Raw genomic sequence first — 25,701 nt, 5'->3', positions numbered from 1 at the left:
ATCAGAATCAGAATCAGAATCAGAATCAGAAGGTTTTTATTGCCATATGGGTGAACAGGTTCACAGCATTAGGAAATTGCTGCGGTACTTCGTGCTTACAGAAAAAAAACAAATAAGTATAAAAACTATAAGACAATATACAAGTATACAAATTGCAAATATGGGACTGGATGATTCACAAGCAGCTAAACAGGTGTACCTAATAATAATTACATGCCACTTTATTAGCGGCATTAATTGCTGCTCAAAACACTCTGCTTTTTCTACTCCTGGTTCAGTATAATGTCATAGAGAGCAGATACCTAATATGGTAATCTTAGGTGCGGGGGCTGTCTGTGAACACACAGAAGCCCCGCCCACTCACAGTTTAGACCTCCTATTTACCAATCAGAAGAAAGCTGGCTGAAAGAAACTAGAAGGGAGCTGAATGAGGATACTGCAAAGCTGCTCTGATTGGATCCTGGAGTAAAAATGTGGAGCGCTTTGAAAGAAGAACTAAGATTTGTTATTACTGTCTTATTACTGCCTCAGTTCAAATAGTTGATTCTAAAAACTTACACACCAAAACATGAGTTTGCATTTTCTTTTATTTGATCTGAATGCAAATTTAATGTACCTCACATAATTTAGACAAAATAGAAAATGAACACAACGTCCCAAATGTAAAAAAAAATCTGCAGATGCTCCAATTCCACGGCAGACAGTAGAAATAAAATGTAACGTTTTTACAATTTCCTACAAACATTTTCACTTAGTTTCATGTAACAATCAGTAGAAATGGCAGAACATAAAAAAACAAAAACAAAACAGCCCTTTTCACTTATAGAAAAAAAAAAAGCGAAAACAAAAACAGATTTACTGGTTTTAATTAGAAAGATTTTGGCAGAGTAACGGCGCTGCCCTCTGCTGCAGACACCTCACGCTGGTCTCATAAAGCTGCTTCAATGTTTCCACTTGGATGCGATTGTTCTGCTCTGACGTGCTCACACAAAGAATTCACTGTCTGGACCGTTCGTCCCCTCTGAAGTCAACACCAGCTGAACTGTGACCGAACCCGTGGCAGGTAGCCAGAGAGAGAAAGAGAGAGTGTGTCTGCATGCCTGAGAGCTGAATCTTTTCTATACGTGTCTGAAAGTAGGTGGTGTTGTACATGGAAGGAGGAGAGGAGGAGGCAGCTGGTTAAGATTTGGGGTCTGCGCTGCGACGTTTGAGCTTCTCGGGGTTGTTTGAGGCCATGTGTGAAAAGTCTCTGAAAATGTCCTGGTAGGTTTCATCACCTGGGAAAAAAAAAAAAAAACAAGACCAGAGAAGAAGACGTGAGCCTGACAAGCTTTTGGGACTACTTGAAGTCTAAAAGAATTCATGTTAGTACCATCCTTTAATGCCGTTTGCTTTCTGAGAACATCCGAACTTTAATGTGCCGCAGCCATCTTTCATCAAAAGCTACACAGTTAATTGAAGTGACTCCACCAACTATTTCCCGGACACATTTAGAGCTGTAGCCCTAAAGCAAGACACATGCAACTGAACACATAAACACACATAATGGCATGCACATGCACTTTACCTCTTAGTTTGCTGTAGGTGGCGCACACTGCACAAGCAGTAGAGACCAGCCGGACGTCTCAGAGGGCAGAAGGCAAAAGGCACACGAGTGCATACAACAACAACAACAGACAAAGCACAGCACGTCAAATACTGACCAGCAGTTCTTTCAAGCAGACAAACAACTTTTTTTTTTTTTTTTTTTTTTTCCATTCCTGCGTGACTGAAAACTGGACATTGGGAACTGAAGTATAAAGTTGACAAGAAGCCGTTAAACTGGCCCAGACGACAATCACAAAGGAATGGACTTTGCAGCTTGAAAAAGAGCCAAATGACAAAAAAAAAAAAAAATGCAAACAAAACCCACTGTTAAGCCAGAGTGGCTGCAGCAAAAGAGTTGACATGGCTGACAGCATGGAATTGAGCTAAGTAAAAACAAGTATATAAAACGGTGTCAAAGCTTAAACTGAGTCACCATTCACAGAATAGTGGGAGAAAATTGTCCTTGAGAACCAAACCCAACACTGAATTTAGCTTACATAACTGGAATCAGAAAGTTACAAATACACAAGTCAGCACGCTGTACAGACTGGATATAAAGTATCCAAAATATACTGAAAATAGGCCTGACGCAGGTCTATGAAATGCACAGTTTCTTTAAGCTCGGCTATGCAACAGTTTAACATGCAGGTCTCTGTTGACAAAAGCGTCTGGATGTTTTGTGGGTTTCAAAGTGCAGCGTGATGTGCATTTACAATTCAAAGTGCGTGCTCCTCAGAAGAACAGGTGTCTTTGCACCCATCGTACCCTCTGTTCCAGCTCTTTCTTCACTTTGTCTAAAAAGTGAAGAATGGCAGGGCGGGTTTGATTTTTAGCCCAGTTTATCGTTCTGTATCCCCATAGCCCAGCCACTTATATGGTTCTTTATAGCCTGGAGACTCTTCCTAGTGTGGGCCAGCCCACTTCCGGTCCCACCCGGTACCCCCCCTGATCCCTGCCCCTCTGAATGACCTGTTTGGCCAAATGCTCCATCCATCTCCCGCATCTCCTTGTTCATTTTGGCAATCCGCAACCTGAAAGACAGAGAACCGATTAAGGAAATCTGCTGCATCTCACGCTGCCCGCACCATTTCTCCCGTGCAAACACTTACAAAGTGACGATGTCTGCATTGGCATTATCCACAGCGATAGTTATGGGGTCCTTTTGGTTCTTGTCTCTGGCATTGTAGTCGGCCCCTCGCTTCAAAAACAGACAAACCAACCTGGGAAACAGGGAAGAGAGTACCCGAGACAATATAGCAGGTGGATAGCCTGGTAATCAATATTGATTGTCCATTGTCCATTTCCAAGGACCCAAGCATTTAAGGAACTCAACACTTTCACCTGAGCATCAAGTGGAGGAACTGCAGTTTAAACTGACTTTCCCAACCAAAGTTTCTGGAGTTTAGTTCCTCTTCTCCTTTATTTTTTATCCCTGCAGGTCGTCTTTGCAACAATTTAAAAAAAAAATCCAATCAATATTAAACTCATGCTGCGGTATAAACCACAGGTGTGGTGCTGCACCAGAATGATGTTCTTATGAATATCTTACAGGAAATGGAAAATTTGCATCTATATTTTTCCAAGTGCTAAGAGCGCCTGCAGCAGAACCGGTAAAAACAAACTGAATAGTCAGAGTTCTCATGTTCACATTTAACATGAGAACTGTGGCAGTGGCGCAGGGCAAGCTGCTCCTTGGGCAAGACACTTAAACCACATTAATGGTAGCGCCGGTCTCTGGCTGCATGACCGCAAATGCTCGTCTCTGGATGAGTGATCTGGAACGATCATTTCGTTGTGTGCCTTGTGTGCACAATTAAGGCCTATTAAGCTCATTGCCAACACCTTCCCTTTAGTCTGATTGGCTGACCCTCGCAAACGTAAGGTCTGACCAGCAGGTAAGCTGGGCTGCTCTTCGAGAGAGTATTGTGGATATCTGGTCTTGGTGTTTGGAAGAGTGTGAAGCCCGGACCTTGGGCTCATATGAATTACGTGCACTTATGCTGACATTACTTTAAACTTTGGCCAACACAGTAGGCACCACAGTAGATTTCTAATTCAGTTCCAGAGTCATTTGATTAAATTTGGTGGAAAGCACAAAGGGTTTTTTTTAAGTTTCTAGGTTTATTTCTGTATCAGCTTCCTGTGGGTTTTCATTTCTTGAAACTATCAGTTACACACTTCTGAAGAAATGCAGTCATGAATGTGTCTGAATCATTTTCCTCTCTTAAGTAATCACAAGTTACGCTCCAAACTCACACAGCAGGGGTGCGAGTTAGTGAGGATACGCCAGATTCTGTCTTGATCTTTGGGTTCAGGTTGCTAAACTAACACACATTAATTTGGCGAAGATTTCTTCATAAAAAAAAATGTTGCTGCAATAAAGCTATAGTGGGTGGCTTTGCACTATTTTGAGATTAAATACCAATTGATAAAAACTTTCAGTCATCTCCATCTTACTTGTTCTTTAGAAGAAGTTTTCGATTCTCTTTCTGCTTTACTCGACACCGTTGCAGGCAGACTGAGTCAGTCTTGCTGTGTAATTAGTTTAAATAAGTCTGTGCATATCTTCAGTTTTGTACAAAAGATGGACATTTTGAACCCTTGAGTTTGTTTTTTGATCGTCTTGTGTTCTTTTTTTCTCTTTGACCTTTAGCATCCTGTTGTTCCTGCTTATGATCCCTATAACCAGAAGGCAGTTTTCTACCTCACTGGTGTGTTTAGCCCTTATGCTTGTTTTATGGTACCATCATTTGAGTAGGTTGGTCTACTGTGCATAGTTGAATGCTGATGGGGACACGTGGATGGGAGAACAACAGTGGAGCTCACCGAGAACGGGAGAGCTGGAAAATAACATCAAAGATTACAAAAAAAACAAAACAGCATGAAAAGCACAGGCTGTGGCTGCAGTGGACACTTGTCATTGTTTTTTCACTTCAGCTCTTCTCTGCGGCTGGTTGACAGACCAAGGGCAGCACATGCATCAGTAGCCCACAAACCAGTTGTGCCACATTCTCTGGACATTTCCTCCATCTGGCAACAGATGCTCTCAGCAGCTACGGGCAGCCCGTATACCTGCAAACGCACTGCCAGCGGAGAACCGTGATGAGCCCTTTGAGCTGCACCCACAAAGAAAGTGGTTTGCAATGACGTGGTGAGCAGAGACCATAGAAAGTCAATGACACTTTTTTCTATTTCTGGGCAAGCAGCCGAAGGTACTACAAGTGAGAGTGGAGGCTACGGTGATAGCCTCCACAGTAAATACATTAGAGACTCGCTTTATAACCCCTGTTTATGTGTTAGCTGTTGATCTTGCCACTCCTCTGTTGTCTTCCAGGCCTTTATATTTTTATATATATATATATATATATATATATATATATATATATATATATATATATATATATATATATATATATATATTTTTTTTTTTTTTTTTTTTTTTTTACTATACTATACTGGGTATACTGCTTTAAGTATACCCTGCTTTATCAACCATTATCCTCTAAATGGGGGCACAATTTACAGAATGAACATCATGCTGTGTTAAATAAGACTTGAAACCAGCATTCGAGCCCATAAACTCATCAGAGGAGACTAGGGTTTAATATTTTTCCCGAAAATGACATGAATCAAATCCCGGGAAATGACGAGCCATTTCCCGGGAATCCCGGGAAAAAGTTTATTTATTTTTTTATTTTAATTAGGCCTTCTGTAGCCTGTGTCGGCCTTAACCTATTGTGATATTGTAGAGGTAGCTTTCCAGCTATGTCCTGTTATGCCCAGTAGGGGGCAACGTTGGCTTGATTAACGCAATAAAACCTACATCTCGGCATTTGAGTGCTCGAGCTATGCGGTGTTGTATCGTTCCTCAACACTCCCTTAACAAATATAATTCAAATATTCCTCCATTGTACATGGAATTATACCAAGATATTTTACAACTGCTGGTGCAAAACAATACGGTTCATCTCCACAGCATTGATAATGGCTCAGCCACGCTGTCGTGGCGACATCTGTTACACTGTATCTCCACCAGTGGAACGCTGTAATAGTCATTGAAAAGTTAACTACCGTACTACACTATAATATGGCATAACACAGGGCCTTGAGTAATGCACTACGACTTGGTCATTGCCATTCTGGCAACAGCAAATTTATAACACCGTGTCTGAGGGTTAAAGTAGGTTCGCTGTGAATCGTCTTTTGAAAAACTGGCCAATCCTTATAGCCTAAAAAATATACATTTTACTCAACTCCATTTTAAAAGCGAAATATGTTAAAGCAATCTATTTCATGATCATTTCTTCACCCATTAGGCCCGTATCCTAATTCATGGTTGTTAGTAAGCGGCTGCAAACGAGGAAAAGAAACACTCGAAGTTAAACAGATATTTCTTTATTGTTCAGGGCAGGCATATTTTATAGGCTATATAATGCAATATAACAATATATAATAATATAAAATTATATAATACAAAATACCTTAGGGTAAACACATTGCCTACGATTTTAACAAATTAAAGAGGAAAAAAGTACAACTGTGTAATACCTCTATTAAAACGCTTGCGATGAAGGCTGAAGCCTTAAACGGAGGCTGAACGTGCCTGAAATGAAGAGTAATGCTTTTCGCATTAAACGAACCCTTCTCTCAATATTTCCTTAAATTTAACATTCTGAAGCTTTCTTTTCTTTCTGAAAGTCAAATCGACGCGCGCGACTTTTTTCCCGGTTTCCCGTCTAACGTTTCCCGGGAAACGGGAAATGGTTCTGATCGCATTTCCCGGGAATCCCGGATCCCGGGATTAAACCCTAGAGGAGACTCTTTACTAAAGTCGTAAATCAAGTGAGGATTGGATTCATCGTCTCATCAACTTCTAGACAATCAGACACCTTTTTGCAACTGGTGGAGTTTTTCCCTGCTGGCCACTGGAAAGAATACAGGTTTGAGGTCAGGTTTGCACCGACAGAGGTGACTTTGTTTGTGTTTGCCCTACCCTGTGTGGCCCAGGATGGTGGCGTGGTGCAGCGGTCCTCTACCATTGCTGTCTGCCTGGTTTACGTTGGCGCCGTTTTGCAGCAGGAACTCGCAAGCTGCCAGGGCATTCTGATAGAAACAGGAGAACAAGTGAGCTGCTGCACTGATCCCCCCCCCCCCTCACAGACTGACTAAATATACAGTGACCATCTGAAACTTTACCACCATCACCTCATCTAACACAGCATGACTAAAATACTGGTTAAGGACAGAAATTCCACAGTATCCTAAGGGTTTAACACACTGTTTGCGTGCAAATGGACTCGCAACTGTACTTGTGTCAGTTATGAGATACTTTATTTTTAGGGGAAACTGCGACATATCGGCGATCATGTGACAGCGAGAGCCACTATTTCAGGACCTGTTTCAAAAGCAGGTACATTTTTAAAAGCTCAACCTCAGAGAGTACAAACCAGCAGATCCATCACTCTTTTGCTCTCTACAAGTGTTTAACTGCACTCAACCAAAAGCTGCTCCAACACGTCTGCTCACCAGAAAAGAAACTTGAAAGATTTTGGTACCAAAAAAAAACTTTCTAGCCTCCATCCATCCCCGTCTTCATACGCAGATGTCTGTGTCTAGAGCTAAGAGGTCACCAAAATCATAAAGATTCAAGCTCAACTGAACTGAACTGAACGTTCTTCTCACCACTGAGACGGCCTGTATGAGCGGCGTGCTCGAGTCCTCGTTCACATTGACCCAGTTGACGTCGGCTCCGTGAGCCAATGCGTCGGCCATGACGGGGAAGTTCTGCAGGGCTGCCGAGCGGTACAGCAGCGCCCCGGGGTGGAGGTGGCTGAGATCCTCCTCTTCCTCTTCCATATCTGATTGATTTAGCAGATGTAATGTTGTGTGACACTTTTCAAGAGGTTAGACAGTTGATCATGAAACACTGTACAAGCTTTTTTTCTCTTTTGGATCTCTGCTCACATCTGTGTTTTATAGATGTTTTTTCCTCACCTTTGTAGAAGCCTGAATTGTTCTTGACGAGGTCACTGGGGCTTAACCCTAAAGAGAGACAGTCGTGATTACTGGTTTATCCTCCTGATTGTCGCCATAAACACACACATACAGATTCAGCACACCAGGCCCTGAACATTATCAAAGTATGCCTTTCATTTGCTTCTTGTCTGCTGCTTTACCTGTGACCCGAGGCAGAGTGGCTCGGTTCGGTTTGGGTTTGAGAGGCGGTCTCTGCGCGATCTGTGTGGTCGCACGGTTTCTCCTGCCGCTGGATCGCCTCAGTGGCGGGTTCCTGCCAGTCTCAGGCAGCTTATGGATAAACTTCTTTTCAACATACTTTGATCGAATCCATGACTCCTTGTCTCCTCTGAGGAACAGAAGGTGTCAGAAAACAAGAAAGAATAAGAGAGGGACATGGTGGGCACGCTTCTCTCACACAGCGACAAAGCAAAAACAGAAGAAGCACACATGCAGGGCCACGTCCATCAGCCCGTTTCTTTTTCTGTTTCACTTCTCTGCTCGAAGGTGTGAGAAAAGAATTTAACAAGTTTCTGAGGCACTGAGTGTCTCTTAATCAAGTTCAATTAAAACAGGGCTGTTTGTGTGCCTCCTTTCTTTAGTAAACCTTAACGTTTTAGGCCTTTGCAGAGTCAAAGTGTTAAAGGACTGATTTGTATAATGTAAGCAAGCAAAAGACAAAACTGGAAAGTATTTTTACAGTTATGGTTAAAAAGAAAGTACCCCCTTTATTTGCTCATCAGTGAGTGTGAGCACCTCTGTAAAAGCAGAAGTTTTGGTCTGCAACGTTCAGGTGTGTGCTAACAACGCCAAGGAGGAAAGACATCAGCAACAATCTTTGATGGGCAGCAACAGTTGCTTCTCTATCTGGCAAGAGTTATAAAGTAATTTCCAAACAATCTGACATGCGTCATCCTACAGTGAGAAAGATTATTCACAAGTGGAAAACATTCAAGAACACTGCCAGTCTTCCCAGGAGTGGATATCCCAGGAAATTCACTCCGAGGTCAGACGGTGCAATGCTCAGAGAAACTGCAAAAAACCCAAGAGCTTCATCTCAGACTCTACAGGCCTCAGTTAGTGTGTTGAATTTTGAAGTTCATGACAGAACAATTAGGGACAAGTATGACGTGTTTGCAAGAGTTACCAGGAGAAACTCTCTTCTTTCTAAAAAGAACAAGACAGCATGGCTTCAGTTTGCAAAGTTGCATCTGAAAAAACCACAAAACTTCAGAGACTTTAGACAGACAACACTGAAGTGCAGATGTTTGGCCATGATGCCCAGCACCATGTTTGGAGAAAACCAAACACAGCACAAACACCTCACACCAACTGTCAGCACGGTGGTGGAGGGGTGATGATTTGGGCTTGTTTTGCAGCCGCAGGACCTGAGCGCCTTGCAGTCACTGAGTTGAGCATGAACTCCTCTGTACACCAAAGTATTCTAGAGTCAAACGTGAGGCCATCTGTCTGCCAGCTAAAGCTAAACTGGGTCATACAACAGGACAACAATTCCAGGCACAGCAGCAAATTTACAACAGAATGGCTGAAAAAGAAAAGAATCAAAGTGTTGCAGTGGCCCAGTCAAAGTCCAGACCTCAGCCTGATTGAAATGCTGTGGTGGAACCTTAAGACTGCTGTGCAGTAGAGCTGTAGAGAAGAGGAAATGACACACAGGAAATGATCACTTCAAGTTATTGCTGCAAAAGGTGGTTCTAGGAGCTACTGAATCACAGGGTGTACTTACACATGGTGTAATGCATCATGTGTTTTTCATCTGAGCTTTCATTTACCAAACGTTAGAACCTGGTAAAGACCAGATCATTTCTATTATCTCCAGATGCCACTTAGAATTAAAAGGGGGCGTGTTTTCTTTGTACCATAACTGTATACGATGATTGCAGCCTCACTTCAAGTTTCTAGACAAGAAACTTGTCTCATGGCCCATGATGCACAGCCAAGACAAGACTTTAGTCACAATGTTAACCATCTGTTTCATGTATCTGTGGCAGTTACTGTCTGTTGTGACAACACAAAGAAGAGGAAGCACAAAAAAGTCTAAGATTGTTCGTAAGCTGCTCATAAAGTTATCTGTAATCTTCAAAGATCTCCATGAGAACACCTTTTTATAACTCAGCATATAAATAAACATGAAAACTGTGACATAAACACCCTCATAATCAGCACCTTAATTTGAATGAAGCCCAACATTTTGTGCACTTTTATGTTCCTCTTCCTTTTGTTCAAGTAAGTTTGGTTATTCTTTTTCCATATTTCATATCTCTTCCTGGGGTTTTAGCCAGAAAAATGTAAAAGGCAGGCGATGTCAGTGTCTCAGTACCAAATGACCACTTGCTAGTGCTAATGGCTGTGCCGCTAGCTAACTGTGATGATGGCTAACAGTGGAAATACTCAAAGGTGAAGCAGCAAAGGTAGCGGTACCTGCCTTTACTGCAGGTAAACTAGAAACTCTAGAGTCCACATTTCCTGCCATATGCTCACACCTTTCCCATTCAGTGGCAGCCCCATTTAATAAAGCAGCAGACTCAAAGGCCTAAAACTGAAGCCAGTGCCAAAGCGCCAAAAACTGCAGTTCCTTGAATGATCACTTGAGGCTGGCTACAAAAGGGACTCAACAGACTCCCATGTTAAATGCTCAGTTTTACAGCAGAAATAAATGTTTGCAGCTTGTGGTATATAAAACGGTTTATAGTATATTATTCTCTAACTCTCCTTTTTAAATCGCACTAATTCCTCAAGGTATACCTAAGTGTACAAGTCCATACTTCAGCTAATCTGAGCCACTGAACCGGACCGCTCAACTACGTCTGAGGTGTTGGTATCTTTAAGACACTTTTTTAATCGCAAATATCTGATAAGTAACATGGCTTGCTGTGTAGTTATTTATACTAAAAGTGTTTCCAAAAGAGTTAGTTTTGAGTGGCCTCTTGTCCTAAGAAAGCTGGAGCACTTGCCCCATACACTCTATGGACGCAGAGCATGAAGCGGATATCTTATATGGTCACTTCTGACTCCAAAAGAAACAAGATGGGAACAGACAAAATGCTAAAAACAAATCTTTGTTGTTACCTGGTTGTTAATTCCACCTTTTATATACAGTCTGTGTTTTCTGTTCCACATGTTAGGCCCAAAGCAAGATAACCCACCAGAGTAATTGTCTCTGACTACGCAGAGTTCCTTTAAAGCTACACAAGATATTAAAAAATATTTTTTACAGCCTGAGGAGGCTTCCTGAGACACATCTGCATGTGTAAAATCAGTCTGCACCTTGGATTGCATTGATTATTTGTACCTGGGACTGGAGGGAGTGGGCTTCTTGATGGTGATCTCATCAATCCGAGCTTCATAGATCCTGTTGATAACCGTGTTCCCCAATTCACACATCAGCTAAAGGCAGCAAAGGAATAAGAAAAAATAAATCTGTTTCAGTACTAATTGCTTTTTTTCGGGGGTGGTGTTATATAAAGAAAACTGTTACATAATGCATTGTGCAATCCTAATTTTCTCTGGAAGTTTTTCAGAAGAGGCCTCAGTGAGGTGGAGCCACTGTAGCTGTGAATGGTTAAATTACCTTAACAAGCTCGGGCTCCCAGGAGTCGAGGGTGAGGGAGCGTACTTTGGAGAAATGGACTCCCAGGCTCCTGTCAGGGAAAGAAACCATTAAAGCACACAGTGGAAGCCGTGTGTGTGTGTGTGTGTGTGTGTGTGTGTGTGTGTGTGTGTGTGTGTGTGTGTGTGTGTGTGTGTGTGTATACCTGTGTATTCCAGAGCAGACGATACACAGTGTGATGCCCAGGTTGATGGAAGCCCAATCAGGACCCGGCTCTCCGCAGTCGCAGCACTGCCTGTTCCCCGAGATTGCCTGAACCTCCTCCAGTGCTTTGTAGCCCTCATTCTCCTGATCCACGCCTCCTCCACCTCCTCCTCCACCTCCTCCCAAGCTGCTTGTAGACACCGAGCTGCAGCGCTGTCTCTGATAGCAGAAACACACAGGAATGGCAAAGATTTGACTCCCACTGGAAAGCTCACATTGAAGACAGTGTGTGTGTGTGTGTGTGTTCGTCCTCACCGGGCTGTGTGTGTCCTCTCTGCGCTCCTGAAAGGCTGTGGCGATGCTGTTTTGGACGGCACTGATCCACGCTTGCTGCTGCCTTTCTGAGTCCGCCTGCAACAAACAGCACCTACACACACACACACACACACACACACACAAAGTCACACAACACTGACCATACAATACTCGAGAAATGAGAAACTAACACCTCGCCTGTTTGCAGAACGCTTTAACACCGATTTGCTGCTGATAAAACTTTACCACCAGCACTGAAACACACACACATGCAGGTATGCATGAAGCTGTTTGCGCACATGAACTCACTTTGATGGGGAGACCACTTCAAAGCAGAACCGTCTCTCATTCTCACTGCTCGGCTTGACTGTGCACAGACGCAGGTCCTCCACCACAACTGTAGGCTGCTCCTGAAAGACGGGACAAACCGTGCATTATGTGCACAGTTGTGTGTGTTTCCAAAGTTCTCTCTGTCCCAAACCATCAACCATGACATTTATTTGAAATTTACCTTGAATTTCTTCTGATACACCAGCTGATTTTTCTGAATTGAAAACCAGCGCCTGAGGTGGAGAAAGGGTTCAGATGTTTAGCCAGTTTCATTCATTATTGGCAAGCAAACACATGGTGGACAGTGAGGTTTATGGAAGGAAAAGTTGCACCTGCTCCAGGTCTTGAAGGCGTTGCTGGCTCTCTTGTACAGATAGCCCTCCATTGCAATCCCATTAGCAGCATCGGCACTAAAGTCCATAATGGAGTCGTCATAGCACATGTCCTTGAAATATTTAAGAAATACAAGTCACATTGTGTCACTGAGATTCCTGTAGCACCATTTATCCTGTTCAAGGCCTTTTTCCTGCAGTTTTAAACTGTGTTTACAAAGAGTAATGTAATACAGCAGTAATTAGCATGGCCCGGATCTGGCCCACATACCATGTGGAATGATTATACTTGGGTGGTCCGCCCCTGTTTGCCACATCTGGCCCTAAAGTTATCAATAACAGTGCTGCATTTCTACCAAGAATGAAGCAAATAACACAGCTATGCTGCATCAGTGCCATTCAAATGTAGCCCAAGTTTGTTTGGTTATATTTAGGCTATAATCACTATTTACCATGTGGGGCGCTTCACACTGACATCCAGACTAAACCTGACAGGGTGATCTGCATCTTTGCCAAAAATGGCATGATCAGATATGTTTTAGGCTTATGGTGCATTGGTTTATTGGGGCCAGAAGAAGGCCACCAGCACCGAATCATTTCCAGAAGAGCCCTAAGTCCACGTCCTGCTGGGCTCCAATTAGCGGTGCATATCTTACTATATGCACAAAATCTCTGTCTGTACAATCACAAGTTGAGCAACCAAACTCAGCACACAGATCCGTCTTAGTCCTCTTAAGGTTTTTATCTATATCACGTATTATGACGTTATCATGTTGCCTAGCAACCACCTACTAACTGACTAAAATGACCAATTTGTTGCATTTATGCCCCTGTAACACCTTATTAAAGCAACGTTTTAATTTCATGATGCCAACAGTTCATTTATAGCCACAAACCTTTCATTATCCATCACGTTGCCCAGCAACCACTTAACAACAGACTAAAATTAAAGATCAAACAATACTGTAGCATGGGCACGTGCTAGTAAACCTAATGCAACAGAACCACAAATGCTGTCTTCCTTAATCCACTGGCTTCTTTAGTGTCTTGTCAAATTTTGGTGCCTGCATTTCCCACAATGCAACCCAACAGCTGAACAGTCTTTGATCTGAGAGGCTGGTGGAGTGCCCCTCTCAGCTGAACATTTATAACTGCATTACCTTCTTCTTGATTGCTGCGTGTCTTTGCTCCATGTCCCTCTTTTCTCTGGCACAGTCAAGGACAAACTGCTTGTGCTGTCAAAGGACACAGAGGTTATTATTCAGTGACAAAGCTGGATGCATATTTTTCCCACTCTAAAACGCATGTCATTCTAGACTCTAGTGGGTCATCTACCAGCTGAAAGGTCAGCGGATCAATACCCAACTCCTCCAGCCCGCATGCCTGAAGCATCCTTGGGCAAGATACTGAACCCCAAGTTGCTCCAGATGCATCCATCAGGGTGTGAATGTCAGAAAGTGTTTAGGTACAGATAAAAGTGCATGAATGTGTGTGATTGAGTGAATGAGATTTGCAGTAGGAAGCGCTTTGTGTGCTCAACTGAGTAGAAAGGTGCTCTAAAAGATTTTATTAGCACATCTGAAATAAAAAAAAATTAAAGATCAAATCAGTTGGCAAGAAACTTGCAAAGCTGTATAACTGTGTCTAAAGAAAACCTGCATGGTCTGTGATTGACATTTATTTTCTTTTAAATGTTCTAAAGGAGAGTTTTCTCTTTAAGCGTTCATCTCTGACATATTTGGTTCTATGTGAAACGTAGAGAGATCAGCAGGTTTGATGTGCGTTCTCACTCCTGCACACTGTTGCGCAAACAGGAATTAGGAAGTGTTGAACTTCTGTATATCCAGCACCAAACAATACGGGTGGTCTCTCCTGCACAGAGCTTGCTTAGCATGTCATCCTCGTGTCTCTCCATCTGCTCATGCTTGTTGTTATCATTTCCTGTTCAAACAGGAAGAGCTTTGCTGTGGTTTGAGTCGGTCAGTGAAGGTTTTCACAATTTACTTCCTGTTTGAAACTCTTCATTTTATCAAAAACACTTTGGTAGCAACGATGCTGCTGCTGTTCAAGGTTGACAGTGCAGAAAAGATTTTAGCTTCCTCTGTTAAGGAGCAGGAAGGGACACACACACACACACACACACACACACACACACACACACACACACACACACACACACACACACACACGAAATATTTCCTGTTGTTGCTCACTTTTTCCTGTCACAATGAAAGTGTGATGTCATCTTGTGACTCCAGTGCCCCACCCCAAAAAGGTGCCAGTTCCTGGTTGGATAGAGTTTAACCAAACAACATCTTTCCTAATAAAAAGACACCATGAGGCTAGTTGTGCACAAACATGATTGTTTCACTCAGATGTCTTAGCAATATCTTATGTATCCCTGAGCCAGAACAAATATTTGTAATCCATTCCCTGTTTCATAAATCATCTGTGAGGCCTTTCTGGGTGTTTGAGACCTGCACTGTACACCAGCTTTTGGTTGGCTTTTTTCTTTTTAACAGGCAGGCAATCTACACTGCAACTTTTATAACAGTTTGTCACCACTAACTAATTAACCTAGCAGCAATGCATTGTCTGTACTATGTGTTCCAATCCTGCTTAATGTTGCATCCCCAGAAAAGCCCAATCTGATCCAAGGAAAGCACATGAAGCTAGAACTGGGATTCAATTAGTCTTTAGCTTAGGATAAAGACTCAAAACGTAGGAAACTACTAATGTGGTTATGTCCAAAGTAAAAAATAAATAAACTTACCAGCACCTCTAAATCTGAATAATTATTAACAATAGATGCACTAATCAATATTGGACAAAAACAAATGGCAAACTCCAGGACTGAAAATTAAGCAGTTGTGGAAGTGCCAAGAACTGCAGCTCTAAAAGTGAGTCAATTTTGAAATGCCCAGTGAGATGAAATTAACCCGCTTACAGCCGAGCCCAAAAAACACTTTTGGTCTCTAAAGCTTATTCCCCCCTTCAGGCACTGTAGAAGAGGCTATGCAGTAATAAAATTTAAGGCTTGAAATTAAGTAAATTTAGGGCTGTGGACCCTTTGAGTGACAGATGGGTGCCAACAAAGGCAGCTATAGCTGCTATAGCTCTATTAGCTCTAGTACCTACTCAGTGGGACTTGACTCGGCTCAACACGGTGGGACTTGACTCGGCTCAACATGGTTTTGTTTTGTTTCCATTACAATTGCATACCACTGAGTGCGAAAACTGCCAGACATGACAGGCTAGAAAAAAAAAACAAAAAACAAAAAAAAAAAAAACAATTGCATACCACCTCAATGTGGGTGGAGACGATACAGCAACACAGGCAGAAGTCACTTGACATAATTTGTAGGTGACTCAGATGTGGCTATTAGCTCAAAGACCTCCTGATACACTTTCTCATTTCTCATCTGCACCTCGTTGTTGGACCACAGTGTTGGTTTGTGTGTCTCCATTTCTCTCGCTTTCGGGTTTTTAAAATGGCACATTTGATTCTGGTGAAGGAGTCGCTCTCATGACTCATCTAGTGACGACACTCCCTGGCCAATTGCTGGCACGCTGTTCTTCAACGTCACATTTTCGGATCACCTTGGATCGCTTGAAACCCCACCTGAGTGGGTACTAAAAAAGTATCTGGTACCAGGATCTAATGGAAAATCCTACAAACCTACAAACCGTTGAGTAGGTGCCAGTGGAAACGTGGCATTAGGTGTCACCTTTGCTAATTCATGTGCTAGTGTTAGCTGATAACTCAGCCCTCCACCATATGAGCCAAATATGGTCACTTTTGGTCTCAAAAGACCATCCTGAGGCTTCACAACAACAACTGACAAACCAGTGGGGGACAACAGAGTGGCTTTTTCCAAATTTTACATGTAGTCTATTGGGGCAGACCTTGTTACTTATGTTAAGGGTAGTTCTTTGGTCCCCTAGCAGGGCCTGTGTGTGCCTTGCTCTCTCTCCTGCTTTGGGCACTGCCCTTGGCAGCTGACTCAGAGAGAGGAGCGCTTCAGTGCCAGAGCCTCTGTGCAGCATGGTGGCTGTTTGCTTACTCCTGCTCAGCAGAAAGGAGGGTATTTTTTGGATCATTTGAACCTTTTTGACTTTTTCTTTTGTTTAGTGACCAACTGTTAGGTTTTGTTCATTTGATCTGGGTAATTCTCCCAATCAATTATTTCTACTGCAAAAGAAACAAACGTACATGAGAGGATCAAAAATGTGAACACACTTTTCTCATGCAGTGTCTCTTTTTACTGCTACTTATTTAATCACTCGTGCTGAGGCAGTTTCAGTCACAGAATTTCATTTTAAGCGCCACGTGATTTGAAGCAGAAATAGAGTTATGACAAAGCAAAAAAAAAAAATTACCTCTTCATTCAGCTTTTGCCGATAGTCATCCAGTTCTGACAGAGACTGGTGACCCAGCTGGAAGAACTGAGCTTGGGCATCCATCAGTGACAACATCTGACGGGAAGCATAACAAAGCGTTTAGAAACTACGATTAAACCCAGTGAAAAACAAAGAAAGTCCCACAGTAGAGCATGGATGTTAAAGACAGAGACAAATAGATGTATTTATCAAAACAAAAGGAAGTTCAAAAAGGTCAAACTCACTGCCAGCACAATGTCGGTCTTCTTCTTGGCCTCAGTGACATTAATCTAAAAGCAGAAAGAAGCAATGGTTAGAGAGACTTCCATGTTTTCATAACCAAAAAGTCACCGGCCACAACTTCAAGTGTGGACAGAAGCCCTGAGGCAAACCTGTTATCATTCAGAGCAAAAGTATGATCAGCTGTGCAGCTGTATATTTTATCCAGGCTGCTGTTTCGGCTGAGCTGAAGTTAAAGTGAACCTTGTATGAGGCTGACTTTCTGCACTCAGCTTTTCTCACCTCCAGAACGTAGTCCAAAGCCTCAGACCTGAAGGACTTGCGCGCGTTGAGCAGAGCGTTACTCGCCTCCTCCACTTCATGTAGCTTCCCCCGCGGAGCCTGGGCGTTTCTTGCCAGCGCCCCCTCCAGGGCTTCACTGCTTTTTTCAAACTCTTTTCGCCTGTCCTTAAATCGGCGAACATCTCTGCGTGAACAGGAGGAAAGATAAGACTGCTGTGCCGTGCCTGAGCCACCGCTCGTTTCTTTATATTTTGCTTCCAAGGAGCCAGGCTTTCTTTTCTTTTTTATAAAGTGGGCTTGAGCAATAGTACAGGACATCGGCTGCTTTTTCTCTCATTTCTCATTTTCAGTCCTTGTACCATTTTCAGAGGAATGATTTTTTTTTGTTTGTTTGTTTGTTAAGCCACTTAACTCTGACCTGTGAAGCATAAAAAAGTCACCTAACTCAAGGGATGAACCAGTGATGGATCTACAGATAACAGAGAACTTAAGAACCAATTTTAAATTGTACCTTTAGGCACTTCGTTACTAGCAGCCTGTCACAAAAACAAATAATTTGTTCCCATTTTTTTAGTTAAAATCTATCTAACAGTATCTGAAAGTTAATGTCCTTAAGAAACAGGATAAAATCCAGCAAAGACCTGACACAGGATCTGAGATCCATCTACTGTTCACTGAAGCCTCATCAGTCTCAGTGGAAGGGTGGCTGTCAAGAAGCCATTCTTAATGAAGGGAAACAGGGAGAAAAGGCTGAGCTTTGCCACATTACACAAGAACTGCACTGAAGACTCAGTGGAAACAGGTCTGATGGAGTGATGATGGAGTGAAATTTGAAAATTTGGTTTAAATTGCTCAGTGGTGTTGGGGATCGTGTCAAAACTGATGAAACTATGAATCAGATTTGGTCCACCATGCAATGTCCTTCAGAAAGCCTGGAGAACTATTCCTGAAGACTACTCAAAGAAATGACAGAAAGCAGCCTCAGAGAGTTCGGGCTGTGCTGAAGAATAAAGGTGGTCACACCAAATATTGACTTTCAAACTCGTTAGAATTGTACAAACTCCGTTTTTGGCTTACATGCTGTATTCCATGTAATAACAGTCACATGAGTTATTATGAGCACTGTGCACACACTGTATAAAATACTTGTTTTATTACTGGCACTTTTGTTATTTTGAATAAAGCTTGCTAGTTCAAACTCATACTCGCTTTTGTGCATTACTGTTTACCATGTGACGCTATCACAAATACCTTTCTTATCTAATCTACCAAGCTATTTCCACTAATAGGAGCATGATTGGCAGACGTGCAGGGGAATGACTCGGTCTGAAGAAAATGGATGTATGAAGTCTATGCTGGTACTGGTGGGAGAGAAGCTCCAAAATCAAAAGGATTAGATTAAACAAACAGGCAGGGCCACCAAAGCGGCTCACTCACTCTTTCACAAAGCTTTGCAGCTTCGCCTTGACTGACTTCTGTGTGGTCTCAATCACTTCCTAAAAGGAGACAATGACAAATATCTTACAGGGAGCTCACATAACAGTTAAAAGTCAAATGCAATATGTTGGGCGGTAAGCTGCAGACGTATTTGACCACATACTGCAACTGATAAGCATCATGACTGAAATGGAGAAGTCAAAAGGCCATGAATAACAAACTCACCCCCTGTGCATCAAAAATGACATTCAACTTTTTGGAAAACTTCTCCAAGCAATCCTGCAGAGCACACATCTTAGATTAGACTCTGAAATTTGTCACATCATCAATGCATTTTAATGTTTTCATTTATCTATTTATAACCACCGGCTTTATTTATAGCTGAAGGGGCAGTTTGAGAACCTACATTCAAGTCCACTTAGTCTCATTAAAAAGTGCACAAATCCTCTGAATGTAACAGTCAGACGGCTCAAACGGTTATCAAATGATAAACAAACAGGTCTTCTGAGTAAATGTGACACCATTTTTGTGGAAACATAACAGGAGATAACACGAGCATATAAATAACTCTCTGATGACTGGTATGTCAGTGTGCTCTGCTCACCGCCATCATCTTGTCCTCAGAGCAGTGGTATCCGAGCTCCCGGAGGCCGTTGACGAAGCTCTTGCTGGTCTGACAGTAGACTTTGCCTGCCTCCAGCATGGCCTGGCACTGTTTCACTAGCTGGATGATACAAATAAGCAACAGGATGGTTATCTCCTGAACACTTCAGCAACAGGCAACAAGTGTCATAACTGACATGAATATTGGAAACAGGAGTTATGTCAGTTTAACATAATCTACCCTCATGCTGAGTATAACCTAATGCACCTTACTGTCCAGAGGGCTATTTTGTTGTCCACTGATTTTGAGTCTGGATGCTCACTAACTGCACTGAAGACAGGAGAGAGTAATGAAGTGATTTTAACCACTTGAAACAAGCTGTAAACCCAGCATCCATTCTCACTTTATAATGATGCTCCATAGACAGTATAAAACATGCATGTAGCTTCCGCTTCCTTGTGGAAGCGTCTTAAACCCGCATTCTATCTGAAGGCCACCAGATGGCGATAGCTGTGGCCGCAAAAAGATTTCTGGTCATATAGAAGTCCGATGGGAAAGCAGCTTTCTGACTTGACCTCTGTAAACACTTAGGAGCTCAGTCACTCTTTATGAGACATACTGAATAGAAAATAAAGTCTATTTTATAAATCTTGATCATAATGTTTTAAAATGGAGGATTATCTGTGGTATGAAATAGCACACTCATTGGCTAACGGGCTGTCAATCACAAGCCATTAGCCAGTGACTGTGTGGCTTTACAGCCCTTCTTTGTCATGTCGATTTTTTGCAACCGAGATGGCGACAGCAGGGAAGATGATCTGAAGGCGTCAGAGTGGGACTTAAGTAACCAGCGGGTAGCTACGGCCCTGTTTTATACCCACCGTCTCTGTGTCGCTCAGGCTTAAATGTTAGTCAGCTGTTCCCTACTAACATTTCTAGCAGACAAAGAGCAACACTGGCATTTATTTGGAGTCATATTTCTGATGACCACCATATGTAAGCACCGTGTTTGTTATCCTTTTAGCTCCATTTTGGTCTCCACCAGCAAGTGTGGAAAATATTTGGCTCTTTTAGCTGTTTAACTTCTTATTTTTTTCTCTAGCTAGTAGTTAGTTAGGCTAACTGGCTAAATTGTAAACTGTAAGTCAAAATTTAAAGTTATTATCTCAAGTTTTTAACTTACTCAGAAGTTTGAGTCAATAAGTCAAAATTCTGAAATAACTTGAAATTTTGACTCAGCTCTGCCTGGCTTTTTTTTTTTTTTTTTCAGTACAGGAAACAAGTTTCCATAAAAAGCAGCACCAATGGAAGAAATGAGGCTCAAATAAAACTTTAAACCTGCACACCAAAAATCCAAAGCAATGTATGGAAAGTAACTATAAAGCTACTTAGAGGCTAGGAAAGTTATTATTTTTTTTTTAGAAAAAAGTAAATACAACAACATTTTTAATTCAGGGTCAGATCTACATGAAGCGGCTGCCTTGGAAAGATAAAGCCAGCGTCCACCCCCACTTACTGCTTGATTAGACCTTTCCTCTGGCCTGTGAGCACGCTTTGAAGTTTGAAAAATGACATACATATATTCTTTTCTTACACATCCAATTATTCAATTATTAATCAATAAGACCCACTGTGGATCACTTTATGATTTCCCTCTTTTTTTGCTGCTTGCTTTGCGAGTGCTGTTTGTGACCACAACTGTTTAGCAAAAAAGACTTAAACTTTACAGTCAGCTGGTCCCTTCCCCAGTGTGTTTACAGCTTGTGACCTTTATCACATCTGACCTGTTAGGAGAATCTCTAAAGTGCTGCAGCTTATTTTCATTTGTTTAACATTTAACCCAACATGGTTATATCTGATAAGCCACAGTAAACTTTTTGACATGTCACAGTTACAAAGCACAGTCCATTTACCTGTAATAGGTTTGGGTGCAATAATATTAATGTTATAATACTATATCCTTTTTCTACTATGACACGTCAAGAAAGGTGAAGTGTAAAAGGTCATTAGTGTAAGTACAAACATCACCTGAGCTTTGCTAGGTGTGTAATGCCCTCATAGGAAATGCGGTGTGTCAGCTCTCCTGACACGCTCTCGGTTTGCAAATCTCAGCTAATTCAGACGCGTGTCTCTTAGCAAAAACACCCCTCTAAAGACAGCGTTATACTTTTACGCCACTACTTTTAACAAGTACAGTAACTAATTTGGATACAAAACACACAGATCACACATTATTCCACACTGCTACGGATTAAACAACACATCAGAGCATAAAACTGTTTAAATAAACCCCATACAACATTAAATTAATACTTTGTTTCACTTATTTAGTAAATAAGTGAAATAATATTTACCCTTATGGGATATTAAGTTTGACTTCTACTGCAGTGACATTTAAACTCTTAAACACTCCTTTTACTGCAGTATATTATCTGACGGCTTCTTCTAGAGTAGTCTGCTAACTGAAATCGTGTGCACTGTCACTTGTGAAACTTTTTTGTGGGTCAGACCTGTTAGAGCATGTACGATGGCACTGGGACAGAAAAAAAAAAACTGGATTACTTCCTTAAAGCTAATCTCATGGAAAACATCTCATACGTGCTGGGAAAAGTTTCTTTCTCATTTCTTCTTTAACAGTAAGGTCAGAAACGCCAGTGCAGGTAAGCTGTCCGGCCTCTGTGAGTTAAAAGCATGATCCCAGTTAGTCCAGTTTATTCAAGTGTCTCCATCCCGCCTGCTGCTGAACTGAAATCAGTGGCCTGTGTGATGCTTTGCAGGCCAAAGTGAGACAGGTGGCGTTTATTTTAGTCATAAAACATGCATGTGGGACCTTGGCTGGCAGCATAATTAACAACATAGTAATATGTCAATTTGATCTGTGCTTACTCATATCATCAGGGAACAGAAACGCAGCATGTGACTGATGTCTATCAGATGAATAGATCTGAAACTGTAGCATGTTAGAGCACAAACACACAACAGGGAATCTAGGTCGACACGTCGAAGCAGAACAAAGTGCAGTTCTCTCTGCAGCAGGACAATATGATGGGGAAGCAGCACCTGCGGGTACTTCCTGCTCACTGTCAGGTGAAAAATACCCCAACCACCAACGCCCACCTCTCACTTCACTGCCACTTCACAGGAGGAGCGTGTGTCCACTGATAAGTGACACCTCTTGTCTGATTTGTTTGATGGTGTGGAGCGAAGGGAACATTTTAGATTTTTAAGTGGAGCAGTGACTCACTGTGCCGTTTCAGAAGTGCCTGTAGATGCAGGTGCCTTACCTTGTCCAGTCGTGTCTCGAGTTCACTCACATCATTTTGGACGTCTTCGATCTCAGCTCTGAGAAAAACAAATGCAGACAAAGATTTCAGATTTTTCAGAATAAAAGGTGAAAACCTAATTTTGCTAAAAAAAAATTTAAAGTAATGTCCAAATGCATCAATTTATTGGCTCCATCCTTTTTTCTTGTTTCTACCACCATAAAGTGAATAAATGACTAAATGTTTTATGTTTTACATATTTCTGCAAACATCGTTTCACGTGACCTGCGATTGAGTGGCGAGCTGTCCAGAGTGTACATGACCTTTCACCCAACAACAGCTGCAATAGGCTTCAGGCCCCCCTGCAACCCTGATCTGAATAGGCAATTAAGAAAATTTGATTTTATTGCTTAATGAAAACATATAGACTCTAATATGATGCGTTTCTGTAGTGCATGTTTGAGGTTTTGCATGATAACATTACCAGTAGTTTTTTTCTCTCTTATTTGCTCCAATCTCATTGTACATCCTGTATAATGACAATAAAGGCCTTCTTTTCTATTCTATTCTATTCTGTTCAGGCTTATAAACTAAATTAATAAATATTTAACATTTTTAATCTTATGCTCCATTTCCACTGAGATGATGCCACTGATTCCTGGCATTGTGGTGCATTTAAAGCAGTGAAACAGACTGACACGCAAACAGGAAAGCATATTTCTTTGTTGTCCTAATATTGTGCAGCTCGAACCTCGTCACACTGAGTGAATTACTCCACATATTTCACGGCTGCCACTATTTCAGGCCCCGGGCATCTTGTTTTACACTCATTTAACTGTAATTAAGCATGAAGCGTTTGGTATTTTTAGTATGTCTGTGACCTTCAGAAGCGTTTCAGATGCATTCCTGTGGGTTTGAATGGAGCTTAGGGGACACTTAAGTCATGAAGGCTTTGTGTAGGCCCACATGACCAGAAAGAAAACCTCCAGTCAGTATGTAACTGATTAAGTTTTGTTTCTGAGTTCAGGATCTGGACTCAGACAAAAGCTCCACAGAAAACCTCTTCAGGGCTAGTTTTTTTAGGGGCTTTTCTTTCTTTCTTTTCTTTTGCCCCGACAGTCTCTTTCTACCTCTTTCTGCCTGTCGTCTCTTCTCATACCAAAAGCTAAACCATGTGGTTTCCGCTGCCTTCCACCGACAGTACAGAGATACAGAGAGAAACAGACAGAGGAAGAAAAAAAAAAAGAGGCGAGTCTGAGTAAGTGGGGAGAGAAGAGAGGAGGCCCAGGACAGACAGTAACTGTTTGTGTTTGTTAATGCGGGGAGGTTTGAATCAAAGTCTGAGGTCATGTGCTCTTGAAATACGACCAAATGACATGTCAGCCGAAAAGAGAAGAGGAAGAAAAGAGAGGAAAGGTTTAAAAAGAAGGTCTAAAGGAGGGAGGCCACCGTGGAGGAGGCTGAAGGAGCTCTTCATTAAAGAAGCACATCCTCTGCATGTCTCGCTGCAAGACAGACAGAGGCTAAGAAACCAAATTAAGACAGAGTTTAAGCTGAGTTTCCGCCGTGGTTCTCCCCACAGAAAACACGCTTCCTGTCTCCTGTTGATCACCTCAGCACATCTCGCTTCACTTCCTGTCACCCTCCCACCCCGCTGTAACCTAGCAACAGAAGGTACCATAATTTGAGCGGCTGTGCCGAAGTGTCAGAACAGTTTATTTCCCCTCGTTTTTGCCCTCTGTTGTCCTTGTATTCCCCGGCCTGTTCATGTGTTTGATGGCTGCAGCAGTCCTCCTCCCTCCTTTCCCCTCGCTCTCCCAGCCTGACGCGAGACCTCACCACTGGCTGCTGCCACAAGTCAAACTTTCCACTGCTGGGCAAGCCCCATAAATTCAAGATGGGCGAAAGAGACTGAAGTATGCCAAATCAGCTGGCTGAGGCGGCCGCCGTGACTCAGGCGAGGTGCCAGAAACTGTCAAGGCACACCCAAAGTTGTGCCAAGCTCTCTCTCTCTCTTGAGCCACTTGCAAAACCAACTTAGAAACACTTCCCTTTTGATTACACCAGATGCTTAGTGTTGAAAGAAAATTTATCGTGCTCTGCTGCTGACATGCAGGAGGGCTTGAATTAGAGTTTCGGTTTTAAAATGAGTGATTTCTCTGCGTGAAGGTGGGTTGATTTTGACAAATATCAGGAGCAGGAAGATTCAAAGCTGCAACTGAACTTTGGGAAAACCAAGCCACATTTTCCACTGGAAGGAGCACTCTGTGGCAATGCTGAATTTCCGTTGCTAATACAGATTTTATCTGTGGTTCAGTGACACATGGGAAAGCAGCTCGGAGCAGCAGATCAGCTGCAGGCCCCCATAGTGCCTCATAGCCCTTAGTGACTTCTGACCTGAGCGGCTCAAACTCACTGTAAGGAGTGTGAACGGCAGCGCTGACAAATGCATGTAGCTGATTACTGAAATATGAATCAACCTTCAATCCATAACCTCCTCCTGGATCAGAGCCATCGTTTCATTGGTTACATCAGCAGGACTAAGAAAAGGCACAGGTGAAACTCTTACCTGAAGCGTGGAGAGTCCTTCAAACCCTCCTCAAAGTCCAGCTTCACCGTCATCCTTGCGCTCAAACCCTTCTCAAACACTTGCGTATTTATCTGAACCCTCGCTTCCACCCGGAGGTGCCCGGCAGCCTGGCAGAGACGAAAACTAGTGATCTTTTGTTTTTTTCCGTTTTAACGCTCCACAGCGGCAGCCCGGCTCATTGTTCTTGCTCTTGGATGTTTTCGTTGACAAGTACAACTTGTTTTTCTCTCCGGGGTTTTTTTCTTTGCTCGATCTGGCGCACATTCGCGTCGGAAGAGCGAACTTGTCACCACTGAATGAACGGAGGGGATGTTGGTCGCGTTGTTAACATCTTATGCGGCAGATTTAAAAAAAAAAAAAAAAAAAAAAAAAACACGACTTAGCCGGTGATCCGGGGCAGAAGATGCGCAAAAGCCACGGGAGGAGTCCCAGCAGAGGCGCAGAGTGTCCTTATTGATCACAAATGATTAAAATCAAAATCAGATGGCAGCCTGTGAATTAGGACTCCCCAGGGGTGCCGACTCCAGTACACTCTCTCTGCCCCTCTCTCC

The 25,701-nt window shown here is 42.4% G+C and overlaps 1 protein-coding gene across 1 annotated transcript; it reads right to left on the bottom strand.

Annotated features, from left to right (window-relative positions):
- Window positions 1-569: 569 nt before the first annotated feature.
- Window positions 570-25,701, bottom strand: acap1 (ArfGAP with coiled-coil, ankyrin repeat and PH domains 1). Its single transcript, XM_030753997.1, has 23 exons — window positions 25,130-25,701; window positions 22,582-22,639; window positions 19,298-19,417; window positions 18,919-18,972; window positions 18,694-18,752; window positions 17,257-17,440; window positions 16,980-17,024; window positions 16,735-16,830; window positions 13,515-13,589; window positions 12,355-12,467; window positions 12,204-12,255; window positions 12,002-12,102; window positions 11,693-11,804; window positions 11,379-11,596; window positions 11,195-11,264; window positions 10,916-11,010; window positions 7,764-7,951; window positions 7,582-7,629; window positions 7,270-7,445; window positions 6,581-6,690; window positions 2,697-2,807; window positions 2,557-2,618; window positions 570-1,277 (listed from the first exon to the last, which is right to left on the bottom strand). Exons 1-23 carry the CDS (start codon window positions 25,180-25,182, stop codon window positions 1,180-1,182), a joined length of 2,298 nt encoding a protein of 765 aa, XP_030609857.1. The 5' UTR covers window positions 25,183-25,701; the 3' UTR covers window positions 570-1,179.

The sequence above is a fragment of the Archocentrus centrarchus genome, chromosome 18 (assembly GCF_007364275.1).
Source record: "Archocentrus centrarchus isolate MPI-CPG fArcCen1 chromosome 18, fArcCen1, whole genome shotgun sequence".
Classification (NCBI taxonomy): Eukaryota; Metazoa; Chordata; class Actinopteri; order Cichliformes; family Cichlidae; genus Archocentrus; species Archocentrus centrarchus.
Note: the sequence above shows the minus strand (reverse complement) of the source record. Positions and strands in the feature narration are given on the sequence as shown.